General features: G+C 39.2%; 1 protein-coding gene across 1 annotated transcript; it reads right to left on the bottom strand.

Moving 5' to 3' along the window:
- Positions 1–1,068: 1,068 nt before the first annotated feature.
- LOC139724925 (glycerate kinase-like) lies at positions 1,069–22,269 on the bottom strand. Its single transcript, XM_071636045.1, has 5 exons — positions 22,008–22,269; positions 21,290–21,485; positions 17,529–17,686; positions 11,528–11,703; positions 1,069–5,011 (listed from the first exon to the last, which is right to left on the bottom strand). The coding sequence occupies exons 1-5, from the start codon at positions 22,261–22,263 to the stop codon at positions 4,085–4,087; spliced, it is 1,713 nt and encodes a 570-aa protein (XP_071492146.1). The 5' UTR covers positions 22,264–22,269; the 3' UTR covers positions 1,069–4,084.
- Positions 22,270–24,529: the final 2,260 nt, after the last annotated feature.

Raw genomic sequence — 24,529 nt, 5'->3', positions numbered from 1 at the left:
AAGAACACTCGACTTCTCTCTTTCAGAAGGCAGGGGGAATAATATTACCCTGAACATAGGTCAGCAGCGAGTCAAAGAAATGTGCACTTTATTCAAAAAGTAAAGTTTTGTGAAATTCTCTTTTTATTTTCCTTATATAGTTGTACGCATGTGACATCATACACTGTAGTAGTCTTCTCTTCCAGCAGTGACTGTGCAGATTCTTAAAACATTCATAACTTTTGAACGGATTGTCCAATTTTCCTAAAACTTTCACTGATGTGTTTTACTCATATTGCTGCATTCTCTCAATCCTTATGTATTTGAAGGTGGACTTGCCCTTTAACTATGCATTCTTTTCGGCTACATCATAAACTAGGTGCATGCTGAATTTGGTGACAATCGAACTTTCCATGGCCGAGATCTAGGGGGTGGGGGCCATGATGGCCCCCAGTCCTCAAAACCTTCAAAATAGCCCAGTCCTTTTAGGGTTGAACCTTTTGCTTGCCAAGCACAAGCAATTGCTTGCGATTTCAACAAGATACGTCACGCCTGTGCAAATACACACAAAGGCAGGTTTGATACCGTGTACAGCGGGACCAGCAATTTTCTTTCGTTATATCAAAATTTCATTATGACTGAATGAATAATAAACAAGAGACCCGGGGGGTCACGCGCTCACCCGAGTATCGCAATTTCACCTGCCATGCATTCTTGCACACTCTTACCTGAGAACATTGGAAACTTAGGTCTGCATATGGATCCCCCCTGGATCTGCAATGAACAAACTTGAAACTAAAGTCATCAGTGTACAAACTCATGGTATTAACTTTGCTTTATCATTTCTGGTTCTAGAGTAGATTTTAAATATTCCTTAATGTGGGGGGGTGGGGGCCTCTAGGGGCCCCCCAAGAGGGACATGGTGCCCATTTGAAGGAATTGAGATTCTATACCCCTAGGGATACTACCTGCTAAGTTTGGTCAAAATTCGATCATCATGAGGTTTTCAAGAAGAAGATGAACATGTACAATTCAGGCCCCATTAGCACCCATCCCAATCTCCTCTCCTGGGTCCCAAGGGGGGGGGGGGGCACCCCTGATTCCGCTAATCCTATGAACAAACTTGAAACTACAGTCATCAATGTACGAACTCATAGTACCATACTGTATTATCTAAGCCCTATCACTTCTGGTTCTAGAGAAGATTTTTAAAGATTCCTTAATTTTAGGGGGTTTGGGGCCCCATGGGGGCCCCCCAGGTGGGCCATAGTGCCCATTAGAACAAACTGAGATCCCATCCCCCTAGGGATGCTACCTACCAAGTTTGGTGAAAATCAGACATGGGGATCTCAAAGTGAAGATGAATATGTACAATTTAGGCCCCATTAGGACCCCTCCAAACCCCCTCCCCTGGGTCCCAAGGGGGGCACCCCTGATTTCCCCATGAACAAACTTGAAACTACAGTCATCAATGTACTAACTCATGGTATTAACTAAGCCCTATCACTTCTGGTTCTAGAGAAGAAGATTTTTAAAGATTCCTTAAGTTTAGGGGATTTGGGCCCCCCTGGGGCCCCCCGGGTGGGCCATGGTGCCCATTTGAAGAAATTGAAATCCTATCCCCCTAGGGATGCTACCTGCCAAGTTTGGTGAAAATCGGTCATGGGGTTCTCAAGAAGAAGATGAAAATGTAAAAAGTTTACGCACGACGCATGACGGACGCTGGACGAAGAGCGATCGCAATAGCTCACTTGAGCCTTCGGCTCAGGTGAGCTAAAAACATGGAGTGAATAATGTTGCGACCAGAATTGTTACTTCGTTGTAACTGGAATTTCGCTATAACCGTGTTTGTTACAACGAAAGTGCACTGTATTTGAAAGGGCGTGTATGTGTGAAAACATTTCCTGACATAGCAGAAGAACTGTAAAATGGCACTCATAAACGCATACACACACAGACACAGCCACACACACACATACTAGCTGATTCCCATCACCTCCCCAACTGCTTTTTAAAGTAACCCGGATCTGCCAGGTCGCATGTGGAGAGGTCTCCTCGCTCTCCACAGAAGTCAGACGTCCTACCTGTTTCTAATCATATTTTGCATGCTAAGCTCTGGACGTTCCCCTTGTTGAAATGAAAAAGTTTCTTATACCTCTTCGGAGAAATTTCTTTTAGATTTATGCCACTCCTGCTCAACTTTGGCCTTTCTTTAATGAATATGAAAATGATGCTTAAAAGCAAATGTCACAGGTATTGAAAGCAAAAGCTCAAGCTCATTTTACAGAGATGGAAAATCAAAAGCAACTGCTAGCAAGAACAAGCAAAAGGTCTGTTTTATGCTTACATTTTTAAGCAAATGCTGGGTCTTTAAGCAATTGCTTGTGCTTTCAAGCAAAAGCTTTTGCTCACAAGCAATTACTTGTTTTTATGCATACGGATTCAAGCAAAAGGCTAGTACAAGCAATTGCTAGTTTTACGCAGCCGGCCCTTTGTTTGGCACGGGTATCTATATCATCACCAGTCAGTGTCTTGGTTTGTCAACACTTCATCATGTATGTACATGAAATCTGAAAATATTTCCATATTCAACTCCACTTACCCTTTACAATGTCTCATATATGTTTTCTTTCATCTTTGGGTACACAATGAAATACACTATTTAGTGATACAAATAATGGCTGCATTTATCTAACTCCAGAGAGAGAATCATGTTTCAAAAGAAGTTTTGAATGGCTTTGTACGAACATGGTTCGAAATGCAATTCTCGTAATGCTGCATTTATCTAAACATTAATGCCAATTCAAGTGCAATGTTGACACTGTGGAGCTGCTTTGCACCGTTCGACCTGGGAAGTAGACGTCAAGCAATGCGCACGCTTTTTTGTAACCAACATCATGTACAGTAGATGCTGGAAGTTGACCTTGGAAGCTTGAAGAAATGTGTTTCAAAACGACATTGCACTTTCTTGCAGAAAGGCGATCATGGTCTCAAACGCATTTCAAATCGCCCTTTGAATGGTGTTTCAAATAAATTTTTCTAAATGTGTTTGAAAACATGGTTGCATTCATCTATGCCTCTAACGCATTTAGGATTGTGATTCTGCCTCAGAAAATGTTCAGATAAACACATCCAATGAGTGTACAGAAATCGAGTACCATAAATAACGGTTTTATCCACACTCCCTTTGTTTGGTCATCTGGGAGAAAAAAGTGACAGCCTGCCCACGACGTGGATAATGCCATACAATGGGCGGACATACTGCCAACATGTACGTTGGTTAAATTGAGTGAAATGTTGGTCCAAAAGAAGGAAATATACGGTAGAATGCCTAAAGGAAAGGAAATATTTCATATTTCACCAACATTCCATGTTGGTAAATGACCGATTAATAGAATATTAGCAAAGATGTAAAAAACAAAACAACTTTAATAGTGAACATTGTCTGCACACTAAGTGCAGACAATGCATTGGTACATGTATTGTCTGTAATATAAACCGCACGCTGAACTTTTACACTCTTCAGCAGGAAAAAAGATGCGGTTAATACCAGTATACCGTTATTTACGGTATGTAAATGGCCATACACTGCATTCAGGAGGTTTCCAGGTTTCCAATATTGAACTCGGGTATCTCTCTATGATAACAGGTTGCTATTCTTAACTTTGTTTAAAGTGTGCACTTCAAAGACAGAGCAAAACCTCCATTCAATAGGTACAAGTGTTGTAGGACTGTATGCATTCTTAAGATGTCTCCACCTGTGTTAAAATCTTGTCTGTCATGCATTTCATTACATTATCACCTTAAATAGAGCCAAGTAAAACTAATACTGCTGTACCATTCAATGACTAAAGTCTCAAACAATTTCTTTTGACGACTCACTTTGGCAGCTTCGACATAATTGAGAAATCACATATTCCATCAAGTACACACAAATCTATGTTTTCTTGCCTTATTTATATTTTACACTCCCACTTAATATCAAACAAAAGGTGACAGACAATAGAGAATTCTTCATACTTTTTTTCTTTAAATTCACAAAATCTGACACAGAAAGAAAATTGAGAGGATAGCAATTGTCACCTGAAGTGCAGGGAACCTATATCTATGACTCAGGAGGATGCACCAACAAAATATGCAGGTCCATAACATTTGTGCCTGTTAAACCTGTGATAAGTAAGTCCTTCCCATCATTCCATGTTTTGTAAAAGGTGTATGAGTCATTGTTCCTCAGAAAGCTTTCAGAATCTAGCCCAAATTGCCTCATGGCAGTTGAAGAGTTGAGGACTGCCAGAGCCCCAGCTGCATTTGTTGGCCCATCTTGCCCATCAGTTCCAGCAGAAAGGAGACCAACACGATATCCTAGATGGTGGAACTTCTGGAGAGGCAAAGAAGTTTCCATGACAATGTGAGCCGCCAGGGCAAGCTCTTGATTCCGACCTCCTTTTCCTGAGCCTGTGATCGTGACGACTGTTTCCCCCGCACCAATGATGCAGACGGGCTTGTTGTCTCGGACTGCTGCTTTCACAGTATCTTCCACATCTTGCACTTTATCTCTAAATGGGTTGAATGCCACCTGCAGTGACTGCCATGTGTGACAAAAATGTTCTTTTTTATCGGTCAACTGTGACTTACAAGAGTGATATACCTCAGAGATGGCAGTTGCTAGGGCAACATACATTTTTGCAACATCCTTCGCTTCACCATCAACTGCACATGAAAAATTCAAAGCTGAATAACCCAGGTCTTTGGCACAGTTTATTGCACTTGCTACAGCAATGGCATTGCTGCCAATAATGAAATTGTTGACATGAGACAGATGTGTTAAGGCTGCTTGCGACATGAGTGCTGTAGTACTGTCTTGAATACTAAGGCACTGAAAGATGGAAGGAGGAAGTTGTTCTACTCCTAGGCCAAAGTCCTGAAGTATCTTGAGACAATCACCTGGAGAGGAGTGATCAGGAGCAGTTGGGCCACTAGCTATGAGGTCTATAGGGTCTCCAATGATGTCTGACAGGATCAAACTAATGACCTGCAATGAAAATTACACAAATGTATAAAGCATTGATAAAGGGTTCAAGGTCACAATCCCATGCAGGTTCATATGAATTTATACTGCATTTGACTGCATTGACAGCACTTACTTATTCATTCATTTTAACACTAGCTATGTTAAAATAGTGCTCTACATTTGGTCTTACATCTTGTTTTATGCCCTGCCCCATTATTTCTCAACCAGAATTGCACATTTTGCTTTACAACAGCTTAGGTTTGATATGCAAGCTTATATTGCTGATGTTTGGAACCCTTCGAGTTTAATGATCTTTGTTTTGTTTTGTTTTTTTCTTTTTGCTGTATGTATACTCGGTGAGAGATCTTTTGAATAAAATAAAAAGGTAGGCCTGAAGTACGATTAGTAAATATCATCACGTCACAATGCTTGCTCAGCTATATTGAGATCCTTTTCTAACACCTCTGTCACACAGTCACATCCCAACATTGGGCCTATTATAGTTAATTGTCCCATACATAAAAAGTAGCAATTGCTTGTGCTGGCCGTTTGCTTGAATCAGTAGTAAGAATAAGCAACTACTTGCAAGCAAATGCTTCCAATAGCAAGCACAAGCAATTGATTAGATATGAGGCATTTGCTTAAAAATGTATGCATAAACATACTTGAATATGCTTGTTCTTGTGAGCATTTGTTCAACCTCCATCATACCATCTAGAGCTTTTGCTTTAGACGCATTCACATTTAAAGGACAAGTTCACCCTCATAAACATAAGGATTGAGAGAATGTAGCAATATTAGGAGAACACGTCATTGAAAGTTTGAGGAAAATCGGACAACCCGTTCAAAAGTTATGAATTTTTGAAGTTTTTGTGTAGTAACCGCTGGATGAGAAGACTACTGCAGTGTATGAATAACTTAGATGTCACATGCGTACAACAATATAAGGAAAATATAAAGAGAATTTCCACAAAATTCCATCTTTTGAAAAAAGTACATATTCCCTTGACTCGTTACCGACATATGTTAGGGGTAATATTATTCCCCCTGCTTTTAGAAAGAGACAAGTCAAGTGCTCTTTTATTATGCGAAAAAAGTGAAAATATGTTGAATTTTCTTTACATTTTCTTTATCCTGTTGTACGCATATGACTCACAAGCTGTAGTAGTCTCCTCATCCAGCGGTTCCAACACAAAAATTTTAAAAATTCATAACTTTTGCATCGATTGTCCAATTTTCCTCAAACTTTCACTGATGTGTTCTACTAATATTGCTGCATTTTCTCAATCCTTATGTTTATGAAGGTGAACTTGTCCTTTAAGCATCATGTTCATGCTCATAAGAGAAAAGCCAAAGTTTACATTCATAAATAACTTGCAAAGAATCGCTCTTCAGTCATATATGAAACTACTTATTTTCTACAAGGAGAATGCTCAATGGCTAGCACACAGATTTCTATGTGAAAGTGATGAGAAACAGGAGGATGCCTGACACTGGCGGAGAGCATAGAGGCTACAGTCCACTGTAAGCCTGGCAGATTCAGGTTACCAGTCAACAGAGGGGGAAGTGATGGAGATCAGTCAGAATGTTGGTGAGTTTGCTTGTACAATCTGTCAATACATTCTTCCTTTGCATACTATGTACAAATTTATGTGATCAAGCAGCACAAGTGAGTGAAATACTACACTATCTGCCATTTTCTTCGTGTGTGTGTTTTTTTTCTTTGTGAATATGATTTCAATATTATCAAATGAAATTCTAATAAAAAACACATGAAAGTGTGTGTTAGTGGGAGCACATGTGCAAGCATTTGTGAGTCTTCATTTTTACTGCTATGTCAGGAAATGCTTCCTGCATACCATGCACTTTGAACGCAATAAATACAAGTACAGTATCAAAGGGAACCTGCCTTTGTTCTCTATGAATACTGTTTGTACAGAAGTGACGTTGCTATTGTAGAGACCTACATAACAGCTTTGAGCACAAGCAAAAGATTTATGCATATCATACATATTTAGGCATTATTAGGCATATTTAGGCATGTTTTGCTTGACTAGCTTGTGCTTGTGCTTGTGCTTGTGCTTGTGCTTGTGCTTGTGCTTGTGCTTGTGCTTGTGCTTGTGCTTGAAGCAACTGCTTGCAAGTAATTGATACTTTTTATGCATATGGCCCAGTGTCTAGACTGAAGTACTTCTGTGTTTATATGAAAACCATAGAAGACATCAGTCTATGAATGCATTATTTGAATTGGATTCAAACTGGCATTGATAAAACCATAGGCCCTAATGTGTTTCCCATGTGTTTATGGGAAATAGATCAACATCCTCACAATGTTGGACACATTCAACAGGGAATAATTTTCCTGGCATTGCTTAGCAATTTGCAATGCATTTTGGTATACCGGTAACTGCTATACGAAATGTCACACGTGTTGCAATTTCATTACACTGAATTGTAAACTAAACACTAAACAAAAAGTAAGTTCCCCCTAAAACAAACCTCTGTAATTGATGAATCAGGAACCTTTAAGCCCCTGTGCCACTATGCCATTCTCGCTACGATTTGACAATTTTCTCAGATCGGGAAGGATCGCGTAAAACCTGAGCCGATCTGGACACAGTACGATGTTAGAACGCTCTAAGTACGCTGCAGTTACGACTACCACGTTCTTGCTACGCTCTTACTACGATGATCGGGAATGAGGCATTACGATCTCTGCCGCTGCAGCTACGCTTTTAAAACGATGTATCTACGCTGTCAGTGCGATGTTGCCGATGTTATCCGATCGATGCACGCTGTATCTATGCTCTGAACGATCTATATGATCTTATCACGCTGTCAGCCCATTCAGAGAGCTGAAAAGTGCCTGATGTGCCCCGATTCGACTGTCGATCTGCAGTCAGTCAACTTATTAGCATGTAGAACCGACGAAGAAATATATTGTGTACCTACAGTAGAAGAGGCTCCTCAACTTACGGTTCTTTTGCAGCAATGCATTGCTATAAACAAAGATGTGCTGATTTTTCCAAGGCTTTTTCTTGATGTCCTTGCTTTTATAGTCCGTCTTCCTCCAGTTGTAGATGATTTCATATTCTTTAAAATTCTGCTATGTCCTCTTCCTCCTCTTTAAGCATCACGTGCAGTCTCTCTTTCTTCGCTTATGGGTAGCTGCTTTGCTGCTTTCTTCTCTTCTTTTTTTTTCATCTCTTCTCCTTCTTCGAAAATTTGAGCTCCTTCTTCTTCATGTTCTGCCCTGACAGGTGCAGCGACAATGCCAACCTCCTCCTCAACAGTTCTGCCTCTCGATCTCTTTGATCTTCTTCTGGCAGACACTTTTGGGCAAGTTTGCTTCCCGTTCTTGTGCCGGTGTTACTACGCTCAGAAAGACCTTGTGATGCTCATTCCGCTACGTTTATGATGCCACTACGCTCTTCCCGCTGCGTTTATGTTGTCACTACGCTCTCCCCGCTTGCCGTACGATTAAAAATAGGTCAATTTTGATCGGGGAGATCGGGAAGAAATTTTGAACAGGTTCAAAATTTCTTCCCGATCTGAAAAAATGCCCGCTCCAACCCCGACCTCCACACGCTGCTGCTACAATGCTTCCGATCCCCGTACGCTTTTGCCACTCTCTCCCGATCTTCTAAATCGGGACAGATCGGGGTCCAGATCGTGATAGTGGAACGGGGGCTTTAAGGAAATCTGAATACAGGATCATGTAGCTGTATTTATCGGCTACCTTTCAAGTGAAATTCAGTGGATATCACTTGGTCACGCTTGAGTGAGCATGACTTAAAGTAAAAATGATCTCTTTTTGAAGTTCACAAGCCCAATATTGAATCTTTGATTTGGTGATATCAGAACAAATTTCAATTTTCCAGGATGAAAAGGCATGCAACGTATAATTTATGTGCTTCTTATCGTACCGTGTGACTTGTGCACAAAATTTCACGGTTCAGTGATCATGGGGTGAAAATTACCAAAATGGCCAATTTGACATGTTTCTCATGGTAATTTCTGTCAATTGAGATTGAATTCGTGCAGAGACTCCAACTCTCCTGCTTTCGACGGGAGATCTCCCGCCGAAAGCCCATTTTTGCAGAATCTCCCGTTCTCCCGCTTGAGATTTGATTTCTCCCGCTTAAAATGATTTCTTCTTTAATTTTATTGTATGTTGAAAAATAAGCCTTAGAAAGCGTGAGAGAGCATCTAGAACCCTAGACCGCCAGGAACTTTGCGTTCGTGATGTGCCCTTCGGGCACATCAAGTTGGAGTCTCCCGTTTGCTAGGGGTTTCAGGTGGGAGAATCTCCAGATCAGAAGGTGCTTGGGGTTGGAGTCTCTGTTCGTGTGTTGAACAGTTTTTAAGCACAATTCACGTAATTTCACGGTCGAATGAGCACATTAAAAACAAAGAAAAATAACAATTTAAATTGTGCAGTAAGAATTGCGATAATTTTGTGCACTGAAATCAACTGTATGATGTTTTTTTTTTAATATTGTGCTAATACCCACACGCATATCAGTGACCACCTGACATTTCAGTCACGCTTCAATGAGCATGTGAGGCTGGAAACCTTTTTTTTTTTACCCTACACAATGAAAAATTGGCAGTTTGGCCATAATCCCCATGGTAAGTTCATGTGAAGAGGAGGAATTTATGTTTTTTAAAGCTAACAATGGCTTTTGCATGTAATGTGGTTTATTTTACGGTTGAGTGATCACATTATGAAACAATGATTTATCTTATTGAAATCATCCAGCAGGTGTTGCTTTGATACTCTGCATTTAAAATCAACTGAAAAAAAACATTTCATTATTGTGTTTTAGGACCTATAAAAATGTCTCAGTGATCCTTGGCATTCCTTCAAAATTTAACACGTCAAAGGGTACCTGGGGCCGAAAATCCCCCTTATAATCCATGGCTACCTTTGATTAGATATTGAAGTATTCCTGGGAAATTGGTCTACTTTTAGTCTGATGAAATCCCCTTGTTGGGGCAGAGATGAGAAATTATGCAAATTAAATCTCTGGGCCCTTGTTCTCGCTACTGAATACTAATTTTGGCATTAAGTTCTTGATGTCTTTGTGACGTCATGAAGTCATGCATTAACTCAAGGGAAAATAAATGCAATTAGTCATTGACAATGGTACCAAATTTTACTTTTGTTAAACATCAATATCCTCCCGCGCTGCAAATATGCACCAAGAATCTGGAGACAGATAATGATTGTGGTGAGATAGTGGCCTTTGTTGTTCATGTGGTGTTGATGATTGTGATGGTGATGATAGTTGCTTAAAATGTTGGTTGACTATTATGTGATCATTATGGCAATATTACACAGATTGGGTAGCATCTGCACTCACTTTTTAGGCTCTATCCGCTAACACCACTGAACACGTCTTCATAAACAAAACAAATGTAAATCTTATGGGAATTTCAGCCACGAAAAATGGTTTTGACCTGCACACTTTGCTCATCTTATGTGCTCACTGAAGCATGTCACCATGTAATTTTTTATTGAAATGTTATTTTTTTCATTGACATCAGGGTAATTTTCCAACATTTCAACTAAAACATAAAAACAATGAATACTCTTTTATCATATAGGGTAAAAAGGGTTTTCCAGACCCATATGCTCATTGAAGCGTGACTGAAATGTCAGGTGATTACTGTGTGCACAGTGGTATTAAACACAATACAAAAAGCATTAAACAGTTGATTTCAGTGCACAAAATTATCGCAATTCTTGCTGCACAATTTAAATTATTTTTCTTTGTTTTTAATGTGCTCATTCAACCGTGAAATTACGTGAATGGTGTGTAAAAACTGTTCAACAAACGAATTCATTCTCAATTGACAGAAATTACCATGAGAAACATGTCAAATCGGCCATTTTGGTAATTTTCACCCCCTGTTCACTCAACCGTGAAATTTTGTGCACAAGCCACATGGTGCGATAAGAAGCACATAAATTATACGTTGCATGCCTTTTTATCCTGGAAAATTGAAATTTTTTCTCATATCACCAAATCAAACTTGCAAAATTGGGCTTGTGAACTTCAAAAAGTGATCATTATTACTTAAAGTCATGCTCACTCAAGCGTAACCAAGTGATATCCACTGAATTTCACATGAAAGGTAGCCGATAAATACAGCTACATGATCCTGTATTCAGATTTCCTCAAAAGTTCCTGATTCACAAATTACAGAGGTTTGTTTTAGGAAGAACTTACTTTTTGTTTAGTGTTTATTTCATTTAAAAAATATGTCCATAGACTAAAATTACTACTAGTATTTAATTTTGAGAAGGAAAATTATCCCTGGTTCTAAGCAGCCCACTGCGTTTCCTTCTACCTCTGCATATCTTCTTGGTATCAATAAAATATCAAAGCTTCATAGAAAACAAAAAGGAAAAACACCCATAATCAGCATGTTTCAAAACCAACTTGAAAACAGTATACATGAATAAGGATGTCATATTATTTGTGAACTTCTAAATGGTCATTAGTCGATCATACTTGTAGTCATGCTCACCTGTGCTGGGTATGCAAGCTTTGCAAGTCGACCACCTTTTAGTGTAGAGAGATTCTTTCTGACTGTGTTAAGTTGCTTGATGGTAGCTCCGCGGCTGGCAAGGAGATTGATTGTGTGAAGTTTGTCTTCTAGGCTGACAGGAGGAGCAGGGGCAGGAAGAAGTGCAGAGCCACCACCTTTATACGATATGAAAGAATACGGTATCTGTAGAATGCTGTAAAACAAAATGTTTTCATAGCACGAAATTTTTCGCAAATAGGAGCCGACGACCTTTTATACGGCATGAAATTTTGATAAGTTGCCTATAACATTCAATGCTTATAGTGTACTAAGAACTTTCACATGCATTTTAATTTCTCGAATCTTGGCTCTAGTGAAATTTGCAAAATTAAAATGCATGTGAACATTCCTCGCTTTACAGTATCATGTGCTGTCAAGAGTGCTTGACTCCAGAATAAAGCATTCTTTGTCTGTGCCAACACTCATTATTTTGCTCCTCAAACACCACTGTTCTACCGCGTTCACACATTGAATGTCCATGACTGCAATGTCTTGCAAGTTGCCTCTCTGATGCAGGTATTTCACCAAAAGTCTTCCCCCATACCTCACTGTAATGTTTTGTTTGAACAAAAATGTACATAGTTACAACACCTGACTGTCAACAAAATTCCACCAATGGAAAATGGACACAAACATCCATTCAAAATTAACTCGCCACCTTGGTCCTGTCATTTGAAATTCATTTACTTGTACACTATTCAAAATTCACAATTTAACAGGACATTCAAAAAACATTTGAAAATATTCCTCCACACAAATATGAGTTTCAGAAAGGATGAAAGGATGGGTTCGAGAGGTGGTGAAAGAGTCAAAGTGAATACCTGCGTATTTGCTGTATGAATTAATGTTAAGTTCACAGCTTGCCCCCTTCAGTACATCATCTGTGATAAGACCTTGTTTTATTTATTTGTACGTACTTTACTCTTTCTGTGATAAGACTACCTAGTACTTGTTTTGTAATCATTGTTGTCTCTTTTACAATGTAATTCTTTGTGCAATTCAGTCTTATGATGGATACCATTTTACCAAATACCATTTATCTCTCAATTTATGAACACTTTAAGGACCTCTGTATTCTCTCTCCTGACAACAATATTCTTGTAGCAGGATACCTTCATCCATCATCAGCCAAACAAGGCATTGTACAGTGTATAAGCTGTTATTTTCGCGAGGGTTCAATTTTCGTGAATTTAACAACACATGAAAATATTTCCATGCTCGAAGGTAACAGCACATGTACAATAAGCCACGGTGTCAGTACACGAAAACAACATCTTGCGAAAATGTCTATGACCTCCCCAAATGAATATCTGTATGCGAAAATAACAGCATATAGAGTACATAAAAGCAGTGCAGTAACCAGCACAAATTTCACAATGTTGTATGCAACAGAGTCAAGGGAGAATCTTGTAGACTAAGTTTACTATTAGAGGTATGGCAGACATAGCAGCCTCATTAAAGTGTTCAAAATAAAATACTTTTGTTTAAAAAAAATTGATAAAATGTGAGAAGTGATTTATTATGGAAACAATCACAGAAATCAAGAAATGAGAAAGCTCTTCAGAATGTTTCCTTGGTTCTCTTTCATTGCCTGTAGTTCATGAGATCGAGAAGTACTGGCTTGAATGGAAAATGGCCACAACCATGAGAAACTGAAGTCACTCTCATGAAGATGGAAATGTCATAAATCATGACAACTGGGTAATTCTGGCTATTTGGGCCCTCACCCAGGGAGTGTTCAGAGTGTCATTTGCACATAGGCCTCTGATTGTCAAGGTGAAAAGGTGAGCTACTCGTGAAATCAAAAAATTTGCGTCACTTGGGGCCCTCACTATCATTTCTAAAAGCTATGATCGTTCCCCAAAATAATGATTCCTAATGAAAATGTCACAAATCACACACACACAAAAATGGCTAATTCAGGATATTTGGGTTCCATCCAGGACGAACAACCACATTTGTACAAACTGTTATCCTCTTTCAATGATCATTCCTTCCAACTTTGGCTAAAATCCAGTCATCAGTTGTCACACAGATGAAAATGTGAACTAGAAATGTTGCTATGGTGTGTGGCATGCCTCCGCTATATCACATTATTCTCCTAATAGGTCTACAGTGATTGGCAAGTAACCCCTACCTCAAAACATTGTCCCATGACATTTGCTCCTGGGACAATAGCTCCCATGAAATATCTGCACACTTAGCCAGATATAAATTCTACCCACAAACATAACCCTAACCCTATTCCTAATTCTCATATCAAACTAAACCTAAAACCCTAACGCAACTCTAAATTAACCCTAAGTACTTGGAGAAAATAAGACCAGAGCAACTGTCGCACTAGCAAAATATTGTGTCACCGGTAACATATATAGACCAATTTTCATGACAATACTTTGAGCCATTTTCAAAATGTGGAGAAAAAAAAAACAAGGCAAGTGCCATAATGTGTCTCGCCCATTCGCGCACAAGAAATTTTACGGGAATGGGAAATAACAGATAAACAAAAGAGACAAACAGATAAAAAAAGAGTGTATGAAAGGGTAAAAATTTATGGCAAAAAAGAAACGTGCCATAAAAACTTACAATAGGGCCCTCAAAGATTGTTGACCCCTGCCTGTGACCTTTGACCTTGTGGTGATCATCCACTCCCCAAGTATGGTCACAAATGGAGTTGTGGATCAAAAGTTATGACCCATAATAGAAACGCGCCCTAAAAACTTAACATTGGGCTCTAAAAGTTCATTGACCCCTGCCTGTGAGCCTTGACCTTGAGGTGACTTTTATATATAATAAGATGTGAGACTTTGTATGACCCCTCTTCCCTCGAAGTTTGATTGCAATTAAAGCCCAGAGTAAAGAGTTATTGAAGTTTTTGTAGCGTGACGGACAGACGGAAGACGGACGGACGACGGACAGACAGACGCCGCAGGCGATCCCTTAGTCTCCCCGCACCTCCGCTGGGCTCGACAAAAATCACATCTTAACATTTTCACTTCACCTTTGACCCCATGGCTCACATCTTTCCATACAGAATCATTGTGCTGTAATCTTGTATGATAACAAGTTTAAGTGAATACATTGATTTCCTTTCAAGGTCGGGAGAAAGTAGATTTCAGCATTTTATCTGATACCGGTACTTGACCCTTGACCTTCAAACACATGATCAAAAACTTCCCTAGAGAATCACTGCCATGTAATCCATGCACATGCACAAAGTTTCATGAAAATACCAAAACCATTTCTGAGAAATGGAGTAAAAAAGTAAAATGTTAGCATCTTTACTTGATCTCATGGCCCAAACCTTCCCTAGAGAATCTTTATCTGGTAATGTATACATTAAATTTCATGAAATAACCATCCAGCATTGCAGAGATATGGGGGAAGCAGTAAAATTATAAAATTTGAACTTGACCTATGACCCTTTGGGCCCCTATGTTGAAAGGCACACTTATACATACACATATGCCAAGTTTCAAATTTGGATACCTACATGTGTAAAATGGTTATACCAGTTACTAGGCCCGGCCTCAGGCTGGCCCAAATTGCGATACTCGGGCCCGGAGTTTGTGCATTTACACCAACGATTTTGAGCCAGCCTAAATGAAAACATTTATATCTTATCAAAGTGGCACTCCCAAGACAAACAAATAATTCTTTGAGTGGCATACAGTACCTCGCACTGGAAATTTGTAACAGTCACATTTGATATGTTTATATCTTTACTTGGTCCATCCATCAAATGAGGACCATTTTCAGTTTTTTAACGAAAAATTAACAGCTATTCCTGTTGTAAGTCATGAATGAAGAAGAGTGAAAAAGAAAATCAGGACTGTACAATCAACAAAACACAGCAAGAAGAGAGCAGTATGATGAGGAGCGTTGTCAAAGGAATACATTTCTGTTGGTTTGTGCAATTGTTCTTGTGTGCACTGCAGATGTTAGCATTTTACTGAAGTATCAGCAGTTGTTTAAATTCAATGAAATCTGCTGGGAAATTTGGCCGATACTGGTGGAGCACACACAAGAACTGTGTTGCCGCCATAAAGCACCCAAATGCCACTGAATGCAAAATATTCTCCACAGACTTTGTCAGCCGACGATTACGATCATCATTCTTTACCTATTCAAAAAGGTGTATAGTATACCCGGTAACTGGGGGGGGGGGGGGGGGGGGGGGGTGGAGAGAATAAATAAAAATCCCTCTACTACTGGACACAGGATTCCATAGTGATTTAATTGGCCCTCAGCAGACCAGCTCTATGTCATTGAGGAGCTCCAATAAAGCTTTAAATTGATTTTGCATTATTACCTCCGCCAAGGAAAGAGGTTAAGTGACCATCGGCGTTGGTTTGTCTGTTTGCAAAATAACTCAGGAAGTGGAGAACGGATTTGCATGAAACTTGCAGGAAAAGTTGATAATGACTGGTAGTGATTTGGGAATTTTTATGGATTTTTGAAGGATTTATCTTTTGGCGTATAAGGTCAATAAACTTTGGAGCTAAAGCTGTGCGTACTGGATGTATATACAGTATGTGCATTAAAGCACATGTTTTACTTGGGCAAAGGCACCGTGCAGCTGGAAGCTGATGACATAAACAAAAGGCTGATATTGCATGCATGTATGGGTGGAAATGAAGTAGCTTGATTGGCGGACATCTATGCTCTCCACGTACTGTAAAAGTGGATATTTTTGCATGACTTGTTTTAGTTCTAGGCTGCGTAAGATGAGTTTCGCATGTTTTTAATTCAGCAGAATCAAGCTATCAACTACTGGACTATACAGCAAATAAAAATATTTGCATGCTTTTATTTTCGTGCTAGTTTCTGGTTGTGCAAAATGCGTGAAATTTCCACTTTTACAGTACTTTTATAGTTACCTCCACCAAGGAAGAAGATTAAGTGATCTTTGGCTTTGGTTTGCTTGTTTGCAAAATAACTCACAAAGTTGTGAATGGATTTGAATGAAACTTGCAGGAAAAGTTGATAATGACACAAGGAACAGATTTAAACTTTGATAGTGATCCTGGAATTCCTTTTCCAAATATCGACCGATTCTGTGAGGCGGTTTGTGTATTATCGGCATGGGCAGCGCCATTACTGCCGTGTCCCAGCCGACCCCCTCCCCCACCCCCTCATTACATTAGCACACGCACGGAATGAAAAACTGATGCATGGTTGTTTTAGCCAATAGGCGTCTCGTACTGAGTGCACGAACGCTTGCTCAATGCGCGAACCTTTGTTACAAGTGCGCGTACTCCTGCTACAAGTGCGCGATAAACATGTTACCCATGGGGTGGGGGAGAGGAGGGGGGGTAGGCTGGGTCACTGCAATTTGATCTAATGGCTGCGCCCAGTGCTACAAATTGTCTGCTGCCCTCAACGAACCCGAATCGGTCAATAGGTTCAATGAACTTCGGGGTTCAAGCTGCACGTATTACAGGTTTGCATATGCACATTAAAGCATGTGCTCTGCTAAGGCAAGGTGCCGCGCAGCTGGAAGCCGATGACATTGTACAAAAGGCTTCTAATTGGGAAATTGGGTGATTTTCAGCATGTGTGTATGGTTGGAAATAACCTGCTTGGCAGAGGTCTTTGCTCTCTGAGTGCTTTTCTAGTTGTCTCAATGAGTGGTTCCTGCACAAAATCTGGTCATGATGTATTTATTATGAGGGAAATGATGAAAGGTTATCCTTTTTCTTTAATAGAAGGCCTATTTGGACCACCTTTTTAATGTTATTAACCATTTTCATCTTTTCTTTTACAGGTTTCAACTTGCAAAGCGTCAATTACGGTTTAATACTAATGCTCAAGACATTAGGCCTACTATTATCTACTACTTTTGATCGTCAATGCCCTGCTTCTACATCCAAATGTATTTCTAGTAGCCTTCTAAATGTGTTAATTAGGTGGGAAAGTGGTAAATATACATGCTACTCACCAGATATCAAGACAAGCATAATATCCTTTTCAGTTAAACTTTCAGCTAGTGCTGCAATCTCTGTAGCAGCTGCTAATGACTGTGCATCTGGAATGTTGTTCAGAGCCCCTTCCATGAGCTTCACCTTTGACTCAAAGGAGGGGAGCAGGTTCCTGCAACTAAATTGCATACATAAACCACACAAGGGCCTGTTTTATGGGGAGATCGACAATCAATGTAATTTTAATGTAGACACTTGTACAATAAGTAAACTGCTCAGCACTGACTGGTTACATTACATAGGTGAAAATTTTCAGTGTGAAAATTGTTGTGCATTTTGTACGACCAGAAACTAGTGCAAAAATAAAAGCACTTGAATATACTTTGCTTGTCATATGTTCCACTGATTAATAGCTTGATTTCACAGGAATAAAAACATCCGAAGTTTATCCTTCCTGACCGGGGCGATCACAAAAAATTACTCATTAGAAAATATCCACTTTTACAGTATCCAAAGTGACCGGTTTACTATAGCATCAAAGTTTGGAGATATTCACTTCATTAGAATTGAGTGACAGGCTTTTCAGTTCACCTGTTGCTAACTAAATGCAATTTAGTTTGCATGCATGCATAAGATGTTACTACGTAAAGCAAGCTTTATGGATGTTGTGAAACAATTTTTATTACCAAATTTGTGAGTAAACTCAGCCTAACAGGTACACTCAGCTCCTTGTAATGGGGTCATGAGGGGCCGAGTTTACCCATAAATATGGTACAAAGGTACATGCATAAAATCTTTATATACCTGTGGTGCATACAGTTGTAACCCAGGCTTTGCATATTACAGCTGTAGGTTTATCCACTACTGGCAAAATGTCTGCACCTCACCATCTCACCATCATGGAGGCTCACTATTCTCTCCTTATTCACCAGTTTGACCCAACACTCTTTCACCCTTCTACAACAGTCCAATCCCTTTAGATGCATTCAAATGTGAGCAGTTCATGACATTTCATACTTGGGCAAGTCCAAGATAACACGCACGTTACGTATGGGACATTCAGAGACTTTTATGACCTGAAAAATAGTGTTAATGGCCTTTGATCATATTGAACTTTATCATGGTGATTGATATCTAGGAGAAGTATAATCATGTAAAAAATTGCAAAAAATGACCTTGACAATTATATTCTAGAAGAGAAAATATGTGCCGTTACGTATGGGACCAGAAAAATTTTGTTTTTTTGAACATTTTTTTCAACCTCAAAACTCTCTGAAAGTATTTCATTCTACAACTTGTAACTCACTGTGATGAAAGTCACAACACTCAAGATTATCACAGGTAAGTTTCATGTCATTAGGCAAAAAGCTCTAATTACAGGTTCTAATTAAAGAGAGACATGACGTGTTACGTATGGGACAGTTACGTATGGGACACTTTGTCCCCCATTCATTTAGTGTGTGGAGAACCATGTTTATGGGTATTTTGCATAATTATTGAAGTAAAATCAGTTGAAACTACTCAAATACTGATCCAGATTGTCAAGGAAACAATATTCCCCAAATATTCATCATCATAGTCATATTCAATCATATTTTCATATTTTTATGACCAACCTGAGTATGCATGCCCTTTGTCCCCCATTCGTTCAGTGTGTGGAGAACCATGTTTATGGGTATTTTGCAAAATAATTTTGCAAAATACCCATAACCAAATTTTTGCATTTAATTATTGAGGTGGAATCAGTTGAAATTACTCAAATACTGATCCAAATTGTCAAGGGAACAACATCCCCCAAATAATTTACCATCATAATCATACTCAATCATAATCTATATTATTTATGACCAACCTGAGTATGTATGCCCTATTTTAATCAGGATAGTTACTACCTAAAAAATGAATATTTTAAAGTGTTTACTTCCATTGATGAAGGGCAGTTGGCCATTTAGTTTCAATAAAAACCAACTTGACACAAGAAATATTAATCTTGATAGATAAGCAATACCTGCTGCGTGGAATTCCAGTAATTGAGTAGATGTATGATGTCTGTCTAGCAGTCAGGTCATTGATTTGAGTCACACCTCAGTATGTATACCCATGAATTTTGTTGTGGCTACTATTGAAAACTGAATAAGGACAATTTGTGTATCACTTGCAATTTTAAAAAAAAAAAATCATTTTACTTTATTTTATTTTTTTTTTATATCACAACCATTTCAAATTGGATCGCCATCAAATTAACTTTGAATTCCTCTAGTCTTAGAATTGTATGCTTTTTAGTAATTCATATTGTTGGTTTCCAGTCATCTCATAAAATGTTGAAAACTGAATCCCCATTTTATTTCTACAAAAACTATACCATCCCTTTAATACTGATTTTCATTGTGTACTTTGCCATCTTCCCCTCCCCCTTTCTGAAAATTGTTCAGTCAAGTACATGTATTGTTTCAAGTGTCTATAACTCAAAAAAGTAGCTCCAAAGTTGGGATGCTTTCTCCAGGATGATTGACCATTTGTGCACTGAGAGACCTTCCCAGCTAGCTACATGCATTCACATGCAATATATATGAGGATGTCCCATACGTAACGCATTTGTCCCATACGTAACATTATTTCAATGCCTAATAAAGAATATTTCTTTTGTACTGTTTTTTCTTTTTTCTATGGTATTTATTTTCTCTAAACAATAAATTAGAACTTTCCAAAAGGGCATTCAAATAACCTTAGCAATTTCAGAAAAAACCTAAAAAAATGACCTCATTTTGTTACGTATGGGACATCTCATGATAGGACACAAGCTAATTTGCATAATCATTTGCATAATCCCTAAATTTTCATACCAAGTTAAACTATTTGATGAACTTCTTATGTCCACATATTAATCAAATATCATTTGCTTTCCTTTGAATAAATATGAATTTTTATAAATGTCCCATACGTAACGCTGTGTTTTACATTTATGCAAATGAAGCCCTTGAAATTTGCATAAATTTACATAATATCATTTTTTCCTCCATGGAAATCAAAACTTCAACTCATAAGCTTCAAAATGATACCAAATATGTCAATATTGAGCAAAGATGAAATTTTGCCTTCTGAGGGGACCTTATCTTGGACTTGCCCACTTCCTTTACTGTGACCACCCAATGCCCTCATGCCAGACCAATCCCCCTTCATTCACATGAATTACGATAAAATGTTGTCACATCATAAGCCAGTACTGAGTAGTGTTCTTCATGCCCATGCCCGTGTGATGCCCATGCTATTTCCAACTTTCATAAAAATTGAAGTGTGCTAATGTGTGAAAACGTGAACTAGTGAGAACAACTGGAAGAGGCTGATACAGCAATTACAGCATACATGATAAGGCATCACTTAGGACTCCCACTGTGTATAGGACCTACATGTACAGGCATACTACGTAAAAGCATTACAGTGTGAAACTTTCCTGAATTAGATCAGAGTTTTTCATGGCATGAAACTTGTGAATTGCCGACCATGATGGTGTTACAGCATTGTACCAGCATTCAATGCACTGCGTAGACAATAAACTTTTGCATGCGCTTTACTTTTGCGAATCACAGCTTCTCGTAAAATTCACAAAAGTTTCATGCACATAAAAATTTTTGGTTTTACAGTACCAATTGGTACTGCATTTAGCAAAAGAATTTGGTCAAATACCTTACCAGAATTCATCTGTACATTGCTACTGTACAATTCTGGGCAAACTTTGGACAAGGTGATAAGGGTCACCTAAGTTGCTTGAATGAATACTCACTCTCTGTCTTTAAGCATATCCTTGATTCCAGATGGAATACTGGCAATGCCACCTGCAACGTTTTCTCCTAGGACATCCTCTACAGCACGCACCATTCCAGTGACAGCCTTCCCAAATGCAACTATGTGGACATTATGATCCACATGATATTGCTGCTGATTAACGGTCAATGTTTTCCCTTTTAAATGCAGAACATCTAATTGTCAGATATATGTACAAATCAAACAAAAGAAAACAAAAATAGTAATTTGAAAGAGAAAACAAACTTTCATTTTATAGCTGGCATCAACAAGCAGTAGGAAAACTTGTTTCTATAAGACTGATAACTTTTTTTCACACAAAACAAGGAAAACAGAATCACATACAGAATGTTTGAGATGTTCTGAAAAAAGAACTTAAGACAAAATAAGTATACACGACAGGTACCACGAAGTCTAGATGTTTTCATATATTTCACAAAAATGTCAAATCTTCATTTTCTCTTTGATACCAGTGAATAAAGTCTGAACACCAGAATTTGTCTCAGCAATTTCCTGACCAGCACGCCAATCTCAATCTTGTTAAGTTAACAATTAACAGTTAAGTTTATACAATACTTAAAAATAATGTAGCTATCTCATTGGTCCATTGCTCATCACCTGACATGCAGTTAAAAGATCCATTGCACACTGTCACTGACAGCGTGCAGTACCTTTCAAAATATAAATCAAGCCCTTACCTCGAACCATATTACCAGGGACAACAGACTGAACACCAGCATCAAATATTTGTCTGGCAGATTTCCTCAGCAGCATGCCAAAATCATTTTCCTCTTGTGTCAGTGAGGTAGAAATGTTAGCTGCCATTAGGTATGATGAAGAGCCACACAAATTCTTTGTTGACCTTAAGGCATGCTTTGTGATGCAACAGGTGTTCTTGGATGCCAACCATGAAGTCCTCAGCATAACTCTTGTCACTCCCTGATTTGTTATCATAAAACTGGAGGTGTTGTAATATTACCTACAGCAAACAACAAGAAAGATACATACACTGTAGTGAAATTTACATACATATGTTTGCTTACAGTAAAAGTGGAAATTTTCGCACATTTTGTTGCAGCCAGAAACCAGTGCGAAAATCAAAACACACTAATATTTTCGCACATTGTATGTTCCACTAATAAATGTCTTGATTCCATGGAATTACAAACAAGTGACATTCACCTCACCCAGCCAAGGGCAAAAAAATTGCTCACATGAAAATAACTACTTTTACAGTATATATCCGTATCAATGCCAGTATTACTACTACAGGGCTGGCAGAACTGGGGCAGGAGTGGGGGGGGGGGGGGGGGGGGAGGCTGGGGGGGGGGGGGGGCGGGGGATACATAGGGTGTGACCACTTTGGACCCCCTCCTTCTGTTTTTCACCCCGGAAGTGGCACAAAAAAAAATATATATAAAATCTGGTTAAGCTTTTGACATTTGCTAGCTGATGAAGCAAGGGAACAGCCCTTTTTTTAATTTTTTTTTCCTTTTTATTTGCTTGTCAGCTCATTTGAAACCCAGAAGTGGCACCAGAAAATATAAAGTGCCCCCCCCCCCCCCACTTTTCAAAATGTGGTGCCATGCAGCCATGTGCCATGTATAGGTATACTAATATGCCACTGTCACATAGACCGTTGTTCCTTTCATGAGACAAATGGTCAGTTGCAAGCAGGATCTACAGTGACTAGATTCATCAAAATCAAGAGGTGCCATAAAAAAAAACAGACATGACATTCATCAGCAAAGAAATTTAATGACTCATTATAATTGATGAAAGGTGCATTGTTGATTTTTTTTTGTAATAATAACAGTTGTACCATACTGAATGTACCGTGACTTTGTAGAAGTGGCAGAGTAGTTAAATGACTAGTGCATATTACTATACATGTATCTGTAATATATGTGCTAAACATATACATTTAAAATATTAGATACATAGGGCAAGACCACTTTGGACCCCCCTCCCCCACCCCCACTTTTTTTTTTGTTACCCCGGAAGTGGCACCAGAAAAAAAAACCAAAACAAAACGTAAGGTTTGGTTAAGCTTTTGACATACGCTAGCTGATGAAGCGAGGGAACAGGCTTCTTTTTTTTTTTCTTTTTTTTTTCTTTGCTTGTCAGCTCATGAAACACAGAAGTGGCATCAGAACATATAAAGTGGCCCCCACCCCCCCCCCCCCCCCCAGCCCAACCAGATGCTTTTAGTACGCTCTGTGTCGCTGCTTCAGCGACTGGGCTGTGTAAAGTTCCCCCCCCCCCCCCCCCCCCCCCGGCCCCCCAGCTTTTCAAAACGTGATGCCATGCAGCCATGTGCCATATAGGCCCTTACATGCCACAGTAGGAGCCCACAGTCACATAGACCGCTGTTCGTTATCATGAGACAAATGGTAAAAAAAAGGTAACGTTAGGTTGCAACTTGCAAGCAGGATCTACAGAGTGACTAGATTCATCAAACTTCACGATCAGGTGCCATTTAAAAAAAAAAAAAAAAGAAAAGAAAAACATGAATGTACAAAAATACATTGAATACGAACGGTAGAAGTGGCAGCGTGGTTAAAAAAATAGTGCGTATTACTACAATGTAACTGTAATATGTGCTGAACACTACAAATACAATAGTTTAAACGACTAAACATTAACGTTAAGTTAGATCTAGATCTAACGTTAGTTCTTTTTTATGAATTCACAATTATGCAATTCACAATTATGCAATTTGCAAACATGAAAATTTGTATTCATTGTTGAAAATTTCTGTACACTAAATGACTAACATGTTAATCTTGTTGAGACTCTGTCATAACTCGACTCCCGATCGGGAGTCGATAGAGTTTAAAATCTTACAATCTAATTGCTACAGAGAGTACAGGTGCAGGCAGACAGTCGCTGCCCCAGCCCTAACCCCGTCGCGGTGCGCTGTAACACAGTTTACGGTACGTATTTGTCCGTATGGGGTCGCTGCTGCGGTTACGGTTACCCCAGCCCCAGAGTATCCAACAAGAGGATGCATGCTGGCAGTGTAGTAGTATCTGGTACTCTACCGGATTTCGAGCAGCAGAGCCGACGCCTACGGACCGGGAACTGGCCAGCTACATCCGACAATCGGCAGTCAGCGGGGCGCTGTAACACAGTACGTATTTGTCCGTATGGGGTCGCTGCTGCGGTAACTACGTCAGTGCCGTATATCTACAGGGCCAGGCACGAGCCAGGGAGGTGA

Source organism: Diadema antillarum, unplaced genomic scaffold, assembly GCF_040938485.1.
Source record: "Diadema antillarum isolate AM-2024a unplaced genomic scaffold, OU_Dant_1.0 seq00000005_RagTag, whole genome shotgun sequence".
Lineage (NCBI taxonomy): Eukaryota > Metazoa > Echinodermata > Echinoidea > Diadematoida > Diadematidae > Diadema > Diadema antillarum.
This window is presented reverse-complemented; position numbering and strand designations above follow the sequence as displayed.

What these genes read in the sequence shown, in the direction of transcription:
- LOC139724925 (XM_071636045.1), bottom strand. Translation starts at nt 22,263, where the DNA reads ATGATAACAAATCAGGGAGTGACAAGAGTTATGCTGAGGACTTCATGG. An exon ending in CCCTGGTAATATGGTTCGAG is followed by an intron (nt 21,486 to 22,007) that starts GTAAGGGCTTGA and finishes TCTGACAATTAG; the next exon opens with ATGTTCTGCATTTAAAAGGG. An exon ending in TATGCTTGTCTTGATATCTG is followed by an intron (nt 11,704 to 17,528) that starts GTGAGTAGCATG and finishes TATCGTATAAAG; the next exon opens with GTGGTGGCTCTGCACTTCTT.